Below are 13,142 nucleotides of genomic sequence, written 5' to 3' on the forward strand. Positions count from 1 at the left end.
TCTGCTACTTGCTGGTTTTATGACTTTAGGCAAATAACCTTATTGGGCTTCAGTTTTCTTCACTGCAAAATGGGGTTTATTGTTGTACATACTGCATAGGGTGATTATGAAAATTAAGTTTTATACTCTAGGGCGCCTGGGTGGCTCAGTGGGTTAAAGCCTCTGCCTTCGGCTCAGGTCATGATCCCAGGGTCCTGGGATCGAGCCCCGCATCGGGCTCTCTGCTCAACAGGGAGCCTGCTTCCTCCTCTCCCTCTGCCTGCTTCTCTGCCTAGTTCTGATCTCTGTCTCTCAAATAAATAAATAAAATCTTTAAAAAAAAAAAAGAAAAAAGAAAATTAAGTTATATACTCTAAAGTACTTGGCCTGTAGTAATGGCAGATATTGTTACTGTTAATTATCACTGGTGGGGAGAAGGAGGAGCGCCCTCATCCAATCCTGCCACTTAGTGAGAGTGTGATGAGAATCGAGGTCACATAATTTTTGTGTACCTCAGTTTCCCCAACTATTAAATAAATGACATGGCTGAGGTGATTTCTAAATCAGGTCTGTTGGGTAGGAATTGTGTTCAGGTGCCTGGCACTGAAATAGGATGGCTTTGCAATCAAGGGATTTGTTTTTTTAATGTAACAAGGAGTGTGATGGTGTTTGTGTGGCAGCTTTCCCCAAGATGCTATCAGGACTGAGCTCCTTCTTAGCTTCTTTCTCCACCATCCTTCGCAGCTGAATGTGTGTCCTCTTGTTTTCAAAATGGCAGCCTCTGGTGAGGAAGAAGGAGAAATGGTGAACGGCGAAAAGTGGAACCAGGCAGACTGTCATTCTGGAAGCATTCCTGGAAGCTCTGTGTCTCATTGACCAGAATGGTGGGGTTACAGGTTCATTTTTAGCCACAAAGGAAGCTAGGAGAATTTTAGCTGAGGCCAGGGCCTACACAGGAAAGGAGTCTTCTGGTGGTATAGGAAAAATGAAGAGTGGATATGGGGGCAGAGACAAGTGGCAGGGTAGGCTACCCAAGGCAGTCAGGAGGTAATAATTATATTACTATAAACCTATCTGGGTTTATATACGCATATAAAATTATAAATATAAGTTTTAGGCCAGAGGTACCAAATTAAAAGGAAAATCTTGCCCTTTGATTATAAGTCATTTAGGAGAATCTCTGCCTTCTGTTTCTAGAACACTATTGTCTTTAATGAAGGATTCTGTTTCTAGTTTCTTACCTAGCTACCAAGACAGAGGTCCCTGCAGAAAAACACTTCTCTTCATGAGGAGACCCCTCTGGTTTCTGATGTGGGGAGTTCTGTTGTGATTTGTGTAGGGCTGGTTTTGGCAATCTCATCCTGGTCTTTTAAAAAATGTGAATGGGGCCTCCCTCTGTGATTGTCATCAGTTTTCCTGGTGGCTCCCAACAATGCCAGTGTGACTGCTCTATGAGGTCTTTGGAAGGGTACTCCAGTGGAGAGCAAGGCTGGGAGGAGACAAGAGATGCTGTCTGATGACCAAGTGAACGAAGTCATCGTCGAGGTTGAAAATGTTCCATCTGGGATTGTTCCAGAAAAGACGCTGGTGAACTCAAGCTTCGGCATGGTCTCAAGCTTTGGCATGGTCTCATCCATTTCTGACACTGATGTGACAGACTCTCAGAGTTTCAGCAGTCCACATGACAAAAAGAGCAAGCAGTTGTTGCGGTTTTCAACATCTTTGAATGAGTCATTTTCTCAGACACTTCATAGCCCAGGAAGTGTGGACCTAGACACGCCTCATACTTCACATGAAAACATCCAAGGTAGAGAGACCCTGGGAGAAAGGAGTTAGGAAGAGAACAAGGAAGGCTTCCAAGTTGTCTACATGATTATTTAGTTTTAAGACATCAAGTAGGTTGAAGTTCGTAGATGATCTAAGGATGCGACAGACTCAGGAAGGGGTCACTTTGGGAGCATCTAACTCCTAGAAAGAAATTTACCTTGATCAAGTTTACTCTGTGCCCAGGACTCAGGCAAACACTTCCTTTTTGTTATCCTTTGAATTCAGTTTGACTTATTCCCCACACTTTGAGAGGTAGGCACATTTGTGACTTTCGTTGGCTTGATGAGTAAGTTAAATGACCTGGCAGAACCAGGGCTCAAATGCAGGTCTGCCTGGTTCCCAAGTCTGATGCTTCAACCACTGTCTTGCTTTGGTCCAGGTCCAGCCCTCACTCTGGATGGCAACATAGGATGGCCTTTATTGCCAAGTCCGCCATGAAACCAGGTCTTAACTGACACTACCTCCCTGCCTTCCTGTTCCTGGGGCCAAACACTGGTTTCTTGGCTGCCGTTTCTGTTCCAGCCCATCAAACTCCAGACATAAAGTCTAGCCTCTCTCAGTGATTTCTAGAAGGAAAAAAAAAATCCATTCATGCTAAAGCATTTTGTGGGGTTAGGCCATTTATTGAAAATTGGGGTGTCTCCTCTCATGCTACTGACTCCCCCTCCCCACATCTCCCTGTTCTTCCTCCTCCACCTTGTCCTTTCTTCCTCTTCGTTTAGCTGCCCTTCCCTCTCAGGAGAGACACAAATTTCTTGTCTTCAGCAGAGTGAGTTGGTGGCCCTCTTTTGGAGATTTCCTTTTCATCTCAACTGGGTCAAATGGAGAGGTTAGTTAGCTCAATAACTCAACCAGGGAGCCGCCCTGCTCCCTCTGTTCTCCCTCTGTTGTTGCCCGCGTCAGCCCTCCAACTGGCTTCCTCATCATTACAAGATGGTGGCTGCCATTTCAGGCTTCACATGTGGCCACAACAACATCCAGAGCAAGAAGGATCTGTCTTTTTCTTGGAGCTTTTGTGTGGCTTTTTCAGTTTTTCTTTTTTGAGAAAGAAGAAACCTTTTCCAAGAAACTCCTCAGCAGATCACCCATCACAGAACATTGACCAACATCTTGTCACCTGCTCATGCTTAAATCAGTCACCTGCAAGGTTCAGGTTGGGCTCCTGGGGCTCACCCCCTGTGTCTGAAGATGGGTCCCACCCTGCAGAAGCTCAGGGCCTTGAGAAGGAGGGGGTAGAGTCCTAAACAAAATCAGGATTCTATTAAAAAGGAGACGTTACTGGGGTCATAGTATTTGCCAGGCTGAGTGAAGATGTGTAGATGAGATATTGGGAGAACATGGGGAAGTCATTCCTGGGGTTGGAAGAGCATATGACAACAGTCAAGAAATATAAAGAAGGTGCCTGGGCCTGGAGTGTGGGGGTCAAGAGAAAGTGATTTAGACATTCAAGTAGGGGAGGAGAGTGAGCTTGACTAGACAGGCAGGGGCTGGTGCCTTTGCTGAATGCTTCTTGTCAGAAAAAAGAAAAAATATCAAGTTGGAATTGGGTACAAACATTATCATTTGCTTTGGCTTTGAGGTTAAAAAAATCACTACCTTGGGGCGCCTGAGTGGCTTAGTCGGTTAAGCATCTGACTCTTGATCTCAGCTCAGGTCTTGATCTTGGGGTTGTGAGTTGAAGCCCTGCATTGGGCTTCATGCCCAGCTTAAAAAAAAAGCCAAGCAAACCACGTTGTCTTTTCTTCACTTGTGGCTTGGGGATCACTGAGTCCATATAATTATTCTCTCCTGTGCTTTTATAAAAACATGCTCGGGGCACTTGGCTGGCTCATTTAATTAAGCATCTGCCTTCAGCCCTGTCATGATTCTGGAGTCCCCTGATCAAGCCCCATGTCCTGCTCCCGGCTCAGTGGGGAGTCTGCTTCTTCCTCTGCCCTTCCCCCAACTCGTGTGCTTGGTCTCTTTCTTTCACATAAATAAAATCTATTTTAAAAAAAAGCTTGAAGGTCAGTGCCATATTTTTTTAAAAAGATTTTATTTATTTGACAGAGAGACACAGTGAGAAAGGAAACACAACAGGGGAGCAGCAGAGGGAGAGGGAGAAGCAGAGGGAGAAGCAAGCAGGGAGTCCAGTGTGGGGCTCGATCCCAGGACCCTGGGATCATGACCTGAGCCCAAGGCAGACGCTTAATGACTGAGCCACCCAGGTGCCCCAGAGCCATGTTGATATTCTGTGAAAGGAAACAAAATTAAATTCCATTTATTTTCCTCCACAGGACAAAAGTTAATTGCATCGCTGATACCAATGACATCTAGAGACAGAATTAAAGCCATCAGGAATCAGCCGAGAACCATGGAAGAGAAAAGGAACCTTAAGTATGAATCCAAAGCTTTTCTTCTTTCCCAGATTTCAAATGAATTTTAGTCTTCTACTTTTGTCCCATCTCAGAAAGATAAAAAAACAAGGGCTCCTGGGTAATGCATTCAGTTGGGTGTCCAACTCCTGGTTTTGGCCCAGGTTGTGATTGAGACTGAGCATCAGCCATCAGCTAGGAGTCTGCTTGAGATTTTCTCCCTCTCCCTCTGCTCCTTCCACTCTTTCTCTTTCAAATAAATAAATAAATCGTAAAGAAAAAGAAAATAAGAAATATATGAATGCAAAAGAAGCTACAATCTTCCTACAGAAGAATTCCAAATTATATAGACGTTCCTCTTTCTACTCACCTGGACTGTGGGCTATGCTTAATGATGTGCTTTCAAAGGTGGGGCATGAGAAGTGAGGGAGAGTAACTTTCTAGGGATGTGATCTGGCCAACACTTCCTTGACCAGGTGATCAGGTTAGCATCCCCAGAGATCTGTGGTTAGAAGAGCACATCCCCTCTGTGGTACTCCTGAAGACTATAACCCCAGTATCACCAGAGAAAAAGATCAGGTAAATCCCAGTGGAGGGACATTCTACAAAATACCTGACCGGCACTCCTCAAAATTGTCAAGGCCATCAAAAATAAGGGAAGTCGGAAGAATTGTCACAGACTAGAGGATTCTAAAGAGACGTAATGACTAAATGGAATGTGGGATGGGATCCTGGAATAGAACATGGCATTGGTGGAAAAATGAATGAAATCAGAATAGTACAGAATTTACATACTTGTATATGTGCTAATGTTGGCTTTTTAGTTTCGACAACTACCTTGGAAATGTCAGATGTTGGGGTGCCTGGGTGGTTCAGTGGCCTGGGCATCCAACTCTTGATTTCAGCTCAGGTCGTGGTCTCAGGGTTGTGAGATTGAGCCCCACATTGGGCTCTGCACTGAGCATGGAGCCTGCTTAAGGTTCTCCCTCTTCTTCTGCTACTCCTCCTCCCTCTCTTAAAAAAAAAAAGAAATGTAAGATGTTAATAGGAGAAAATAGTGAATAGTGTATAGGAATTTTCTATACTGTTTTTGCAACATTTTTGTAAATTTCAAATACTCTAAAATTAAAAGTTTACTGGAAAGAATAAAAGGAAAAAACAAAGTCCCGAGAGGCTTTCTAAGGGCAGGAATAAAAAAAAAAAAAGTGAAAGAATGAGAGCTGTTTTAGCCATCAGACTTCACATTTACTCTTCCTCATCCTTTTTCTTTTGCAACTTGTACTCTTGGCAATAACTAATGGAGTGGATGCAACAATTGCTAATAAATAATTCAATGATGCAGTTGTTCTGGGGCTGCTAAGATAACTTACACAGTCTGACAGGGGAGATAGATTTGTCAACAAGTAACTTACACACGAGAAAAAGGAAGTCAGGGGGCGCCTGGGTGGCTCAGTGGGTTAAGCCGCTGCCTTCGGCTCAGGTCATGATCTCAGGGTCCTGGGATCCAGTCCCGCATCGGGCTCTCTGCTCAGCAGAGAGCCTGCTTCCCTCTCTCTCTCTCTGCCTGCCTCTCCGTCTACTTGTGATTTCTCTCTGTTAAATTAAAAAAAAAAAAAGAAAAAAAGGAAAAGGAAGTCAGGCCAAATCAAGGTAGAGGAGACTGCGGTGACAGGACTAGCTAGAGTAATGCAGGCTGCTTGGGTGAAGCGGAGGGCATGTGAGCCGAGCCTTGGAAGACAGTGATGCAGGGGTGGGTGTTTGTGTGGACAAAGAAAACTAGAAAAGCACCAGAGCAAAGTACTTGTAATGGATTCGTGGAAGGGTAAAGACATGAACTGTGGCTGATCTTTCTGAAAACACTCTTCCATTTCAAACTCTGCATGGCTGCCTCTGTCAGAGGGTAAGGGCCTTATGAGGAGCCCAGAGACTTTACAGCAGGATTTTTCAACCCCAGTATGACCAGCATTGGGGACTGGATCATTCTCTGTTGTGGGGTTCTGTGCAACTCATTGTAGGGGGTTGAACATATCCCTGGCTTCTACCCACCAGGTGTTGGTAGCAATCCTCTCTCCCCCAGAGTTTGACAACCGTAAATGTCTCCAGACTTTGCCAGATGTCCACTGGGGATCAAAATCTCCCCAGGCTGAGGACCACTGACTCATCGGGCCCCTCCCTCTGCAATGGTTATCACTCAAACCCTTCTTTCTTCCCCATACTCATTCCATTCTAGCCATCCCAGCCTCCTTGGGGTCCCAGGTTGGCTGTTCCCTATGCACACAGCAATTCCTTATCCATGCCATTAACCCTGCCCTGCCTAAAAGACTTTGCTTGAATATTGTGCTATTTCAAATTATAGCACAGTCCCTGTTCCAGGATTTCCAATTTCCTTACCTGCTCTGTTTTCTTTTTTCTTTTCCATAGTACACCTTTTATTTATTGTTTATTGTCTTTCTCTTCCAACTAGAAGAGATGTCTGTTCCATGAGCCAGGGAAATCATTCTCTTTTGTCTCACTACCTGGGTTGTGCCTACCACATCATAAGCACTCAGTAAATATTTTGGGAACAAAATCATCATAGCAAGGGTGTCTCTCTCTTTCTTCTGCTGTTCCCCACAGGAAAATCGTTGACAAGGAGAAAAGTAAGCAGTCCCGTCGTATGCTTGAGGTCAACTGCTGTGCCCAGTGTCTAAACTCCATTTCACGGGTAAGAAGTCTCTATTACAAGTCAATAAAATGGGCATCATAAGAGGTTAAAAACAGGGAAGTGGCAGAGTGGGCATGGAAAGGATCCAAGGGGAAGAGAAACCAAAATTCAGGGCTCTTTCATTGAAAGCCATAGAAATTGGGTTGGTCTAGGTACAGAGAAACCAGGTGGGGATGCAGAGGTCTAAGAGGTTGCTGAATTATTTGGACAGCTGAGCTACTGTGTCACCTTCGTCAGCAAACCTGGGAGGTCATAATAACACTTACCTTGAAGAGTGGTCCCGCAGATTCAATGAGATCATTTTTGTAAGCCTGCATAGTGCATGCCTGGCTTGTTATAATTCTCTGGACACAGTGGCCATCTTTGCTCTTGTGGGACCTGCTCAGGTGTTTGTTGAGGGAATGTCAAGCCTCCTGCTTGGTGTCCCTACCCCAGGCTTACCGGAGATCTAAGAACAGCCTGTCAGAGCTGCTCGATTCCATCAGCCTATGGCAGAAGACGCTCAAGGTCATCGGAGGCAAGTTTGGAACCAGCGTCCTTTCCTATTTTAACTTTCTGAGGTGGCTTTTGAAGTTCAACATTTTCTCGTTCATTGTGACCTTCAGCTTTATCATAATCCCTCAGTTTACCGTGGCCGAGAGGAACACCCTCCAGTTCACCGGACTGGAGTTTTTCACGGGGGCGGTAAGTCCTTCATTTTGCCCAACCGGGGTTCACCCACTGGGAATCTGCTGAACATACCTTTTTTTTTTTTTTTTTTTTTTAAAGATTTTATTTATTTATTTGAGAGAGAGAGACAGTGAGAGAGAGCATGAGCGAGGAGAAGGTCAGAGAGCGAAGCAGACTCCCCATGGAGCTGGGAGCCCGATGTGGGACTCGATCCCGGGACTCCAGGATCACGCCCTGAGCCGAAGGCAGTCGTCCAACCAACTGAGCCACCCAGGCGTCCCTCTGCTGAACATACCTTGCTGGTCACCCTTACAGACCTCTCACTTTGCCTGGGAGTGAAATGATAGGGAAAGTGGGGATTTAGTTAGTTATTTGTTTGTTTGTTTTATTTTTTTTAAAGATTTTATTTATTTATTTGACAGACAGAGATCACAAGTAGGCAGAGAGGCAGGCAGAGAGAGAGAGGGGGAAGAAGGCTCCTCGCTGAGCAGAGAGCCCGATGCGGGGCTCCATCCCTGGACCCTGGGATCATGACCTGAGCCACAGGCAGGGGCTTTAACCCACTGAGCCACCCAGGCATCCCTGTTTGTTTGTTTTAAAGATTTATTTATTTGAGAGAGAGAGAGAAGGGGAGGGGCAGAGGGAGAGGGAGCAAGAGAATCTCAAGCAGACTCCCCGCTGAGCTCGAAACCCAACACGGAGCTCGACCCCAGGACCCTGAGATCATGACCTGAGCTGAAATCAAGAACAAGACACTTACCCGACAGAGCTACCTAGGTACCCTGAAAGTGAGGCTTTAAGATCTTTTTTTCCCCAAAGTAATATATACAGAACACAATAGCCTTTGTCTTTTTTTTTTAAGATTTTATTTATGTGACAGAGAGAGAGAGAGAGAGAGACAGGGAGAGAGGGAACACAAGCAGGGGGCGTGGGAGAAGGAGAAGCAGGCTTCCTCCTGAGAAGGGAGTCCAATGCAGGGCTTTTTCCCAGGACCCAAGGATCATGACCTGAGCCAAAGGCAGATGCTTTTTTTTTTTTTTAAACTTTAAACAAATTTTTATTACCCAAAGGTTGTCACATAATTGGATATTTCTCTACTTTGTACACAATTATTCTTACTCTCCACAGGAAGGTTTTTTTTTTAAAAGATTTTATTTATTTGACAGACAGAGATCACAAGTAGGCAGAGAGGCAGACAGAGAGAGAGGAGGAAGCAGGCTCCCCACTGAGCAGAGAGCCCGATGTGGGGCTCGATCCCAACACTCTGGGACCATGACCTGAGCCGAAGGCAGAGGCTTAACCTACTGAGCCAACCAGGCACCCCTACAAATGTCTTTTTTTTCAAAAATACAAAATAAATTATCTGTAGGCATGGACAATGACAATAGTAAACCATTATATGTTGTCAATTGAAACAAGTAACTGATGGTTATAGTGATTTTCTTAAACATCGGCCAGCCTTTTCTTCAGTCATTTCCTTCAACTGACTTCTCTGAAGTTATGGTTGAGGAGCACAGCCTTGAGCTTCTTCTCACGGTTCATTAATAATGCTAAAGCACTATTCTAGGAATCACAACATCGAAGGCAGACACTTAATGACTGAGCCACCCAGGCGTCCCAACTTTCTGTCTTTAAAGGTAACCATATAATAGTTTGTGTTGTTCACGATTTCCTTTCTGTGCACATATGGACATCCACATACAGACACACGCATACACACATCTGCATCCCTTTGGTTTTTAACAAAAGGTGAATTATTCATATATACCACCTATGACTTGCTTTCTTTCACCCACTCTGTGGTGGACATCTCTTATTGGTGTTCACGGAGTTACCTTTTCTTTCTTATTTTTCTTTCTACAAAATACTGTGCTCCTTTTGAAAGATACCTACTGTAGAAAAGAGCAAACTAAGTGAAAGTTCATGTTAGCCTTTTTCCCCTGTTTAATGCCTCAGCTCAGAGCATATCTTTGTCCACCATTTTCTTTCTATATGGACATAGATATGTACATACAAACATACGCAGTTAGATACTTAGGTCAATACATAGGTAGATAGGTAAACATTAAAAAAAAAAAGATGGGGCGCCTGGGTGGCTCAGTGGGTTAAGCAGCTGCCTTTGGCTCAGGTCACGATCTTAGGGTCCTGGGATTGAGCCCTGCGTCAGGCTCCCTGCTCAGAAGGGAGTTTGCTTCTCCCTGTGTCCTATCCCCTGTTTGTGCTCTCTCTCTCCCTCAAATAAATAAATAAAATATATTTTTTTAAGATTTTATTTATTTATTTGAGAAACAGAGATTACAAGTAGGCAGAGAGGCAGGCAGAGAGAGAGTGTGGGGGGAAGCAGACTCCCCGCTGAGCAGAGAGCCCAACGCGGGGCTCAATCCCAGTACCCCGAGACCACAACCCAAGCCGAAGGCAGAGGCTCCAACCCACTGAGCCACCCACGTGCCCCAAAATCTTTAAAAAAATTTTTAAAAAACAGGATACTAAGGTCTTACTTTGCAACATTTTTTGCTTCACTGTGTATCTTGAGCATCAATATAGGTCAATGGTATCCTTTTTAACAGCAGCCATAATTTATTTACCCAGATCTTTACTGAGAGGTGTATGGCCCCTGCCTTGTGAGTCTACCTTCCAGAAGACATTTCTCCTATTGGTGTTCTGTAGACCAGGGATCAACAAATTATATCTGGGGGCCAACTGGCCTGCCACCTGTTTCTACATTTTTAAATGGTTGAAAAAAAAATCAAAACAAGGATAACACTTTGTGAAACACGGAAATTATACATGAAATTCAAATTTGTGCCCATAAATAAAGTTCCTCTAGAACATGGCCACATCCCTTTATGTGTCAGCAATGCCTTCCTACTATGGTGGCCAAGTGGAGTTATTACCGTAGCTGCCAAGCCAAAGAGGTTTACTCTCTAGCTCTTTTTTTTTTTTTAAGATTTTATTTATTTATTCGACAGAGAGAGGGATCACAAGGAGGCAGAGAGGCAGGCACAGAGAGAGAGGGAAGCAGCTTCCCTGCTGAGCAGAGAGCCTGATGTGGGGCTCGATCCCAGGGCCCTGAGATCATGACCTGAGCCAAAGGCAGAGGCTTAACCCTCTGAGCCACCCAGGCGCCCCCCTCTCTAGCTCTTTACAGAAAAAATTTTCTGACTCTTGAAGTAGAATGTTGAAGTTTACTTTTTAAATTTCTTCCATTTATCTTTTTAATTTCTTTTTCTGTTAAAATTTTTTCCTTGGGATAAATTCATTAAAGTGGAATTATTGTATACATTTCATTTTCATTTTCCTCCTCATTATGATGTGCACATGTGTATATATGGACGTGGAGTCCAACACAGAGGGCAAACTCACAACCCCGAGACTCAAGACCTCTGCTGAGCTCAGAGTCAGACAGTTAACCGACTGAGTCACTCACGTGCCCCAATATATATTTTTTACATTTGTATGTATGAAACATTTTATTATGAAAAATTTCAAACATAAAGGAAAATAAAGAGTAGTAAGTAAACATTCATGTACTCACTGCCTAGGTTTTAAAATTGTTAGTATTTTTTCATATTGTTTTATCTTACTAGGTTTTAGAAGCATTTTATAGTAAATTACAGACATCAAGACATTTTACTTCAAATTTCTTCCACATGCATCTCTGAAAAATAAAGATACTTTCTGCAGTCCTTACCCCTAGCAAAATTAATAGTTGTTATTATCTAAAATCCAAACTATATTCAGATTTTTCCCAGCTGCGCCCAAAACATCTGTCCTAGCCTGGTCTTTCAGACCAGGATCTAGTTAAGGTCTATACTTTGCATTCACTTGCCGTTTTCTCTGAATTCTCAATTAATCTAGAATGATCTCTCCAGACACAGCCCCCTTTTTTCTTGAGAGAGAGAGAAGTGGGGGGAGGAGCAGAGGAAGAGGGAGCAAGGTTACGTTGACTTGGTTACATTGACTTGTTGCAGAAACCGGGCCAGTTGTCATGCAGACTTGTTTCCTGTGGACTCCTTGCTTTGTTCCTCTGGTCCCTTATTTCCTGTAAACTGAAATTTAGACCTAATGGCTTAATTCCCTTCCTATTGAACATGTTTGACCGTAATACTTAACAGATGACAGAGGCCGCTAATGGCTGGCTTTCCTTTTTCATCATGCTTTGCTTGATCACCGTTTCAAGTGGTGACAGCTCGGTCCCTCCATTGTAAGGAGGGTTTGAGAGTCCTTTCCAGCCCAAAGAGCCTTGTGATGAAATGTCTGCATTCTCAGAAGCCTTGGGTGCCCTTTCCCTGCAAACAAAATGTCTAAACTGACTGATGCAAGTTTCTTGCAAATGGGAGAGAGGCACTGTGCTGACTGACTGACCGTAGTCATTGTTTTTTCGGTTGACCCACCTGACCAAGGGTTTATTATCCCTTCCAGGGTTATTTTAGAAACACAGTGATGTACTATGGCTTTTACACCAATTCTACGATCCGGCACGGGAATGGTGGGGCATCCTACAACATGCAGCTGGCCTATCTCTTCACAATCGGAGCATGTTTGATCGTCTGTTTTTTCAGTTTGCTATTCAGGTATAAGAGCGTCTGTGTTTCTTGATTCTAAGCTTGGTTTAGATTTAGGTAAAATTCAAGAGACTCAAAGTTACCCAGGATACAGTTTCTCTGCAATTTTGACTTCCTGTTGCTGTCTGATCATTCTTGTTTTATTTATTTGTTTTAAAATATTTTATTTATTTATTTGACAGAGAGAGCACAAGTAGGCAGAGAGGCAGACAGAAAGGGGAAACAGGCTCCCCGCCAAGCAGAGAGCCCGATGTGGGGCTTGATCCCAGGACCCTGAGATCATGACCTAAGCCAAAGGCAAAGGCTTAACTGACTGAGCCACCAAGGCACCCCAATTGTTCCTGTTTTAAAACATAGACTATAAGTTTAGGTAAAGGAGGGAGGTTTTTGTGTGCTTTCAAAGAAATTGGTCAATCTGAAAATCAGGATGCAGTGACCCAACTAGTTATATGGCAAGAAGGAAGGGTATGGAGGGACAGTTGTCCCTTTGACAGCTGTCAGAGAGGCGGTACAGATGTTCAGCCCCTGTCTTCCATAACCATCATGCACAGGCTGGGTGGCTTAAACACAGAAATGTGTTTCTCAAGTTCTGGAGTCTAGAAGTCTAAGGTCAAGGTGTTGGCGAGTTGGTTTCTTCTGAGGCCTCCGTCCTTGGCATATGGACAGCTGCCTTCTCACTGTGACTTCACACAGTCTTTCCTCAATGAATGTCTGAGTCTTAATCTCCTCTTCCTATAAGGACACCAATCATATTGGACGAGGGCCCACCGTGATAACCTCATTTTAATAAAATTACCTCTGTAAAGACCTGATTTCCAAATACCATTGTTTCTGGGGTACTGGGGGTTAGGACTTTAACATAAGAACTTTTAGGGTATACAGTTCAGCCCATAACAACCTCACTGCCAGCACTCCAACTCAAAGAATGAGATTTCATTTTTTTCTGTTTTATTCAAACTAGGAAATGTTTCTTTCTTTTTTTTTAAGATTTTATTTATTTACCTGACAGACAGAGATCACAAGCAGACAGAGAGGCAGGCAGAG

At 43.9% G+C, this 13,142-nt stretch overlaps 1 protein-coding gene across 4 annotated transcripts in view; it reads left to right on the forward strand.

Moving 5' to 3' along the window:
* Positions 1 to 13,142, forward strand: part of TMC5 (transmembrane channel like 5) — a 76,866-nt gene that overhangs the window by 35,773 nt on the left and 27,951 nt on the right. For all 4 annotated transcript variants that reach the window (XM_044233122.1, XM_044233123.1, XM_044233120.1 and 1 more), the window contains 4 exons: positions 4,083 to 4,182; positions 6,777 to 6,864; positions 7,300 to 7,548; positions 11,956 to 12,107. In XM_044233122.1, coding sequence (XP_044089057.1) covers positions 4,083 to 4,182; positions 6,777 to 6,864; positions 7,300 to 7,548; positions 11,956 to 12,107 — 589 coding nt within the window. The remainder of the gene's footprint in view (positions 1 to 4,082; positions 4,183 to 6,776; positions 6,865 to 7,299; positions 7,549 to 11,955; positions 12,108 to 13,142) is intronic.

This window comes from Neovison vison, chromosome 14, assembly GCF_020171115.1.
Source record: "Neovison vison isolate M4711 chromosome 14, ASM_NN_V1, whole genome shotgun sequence".
Lineage (NCBI taxonomy): Eukaryota > Metazoa > Chordata > Mammalia > Carnivora > Mustelidae > Neogale > Neogale vison.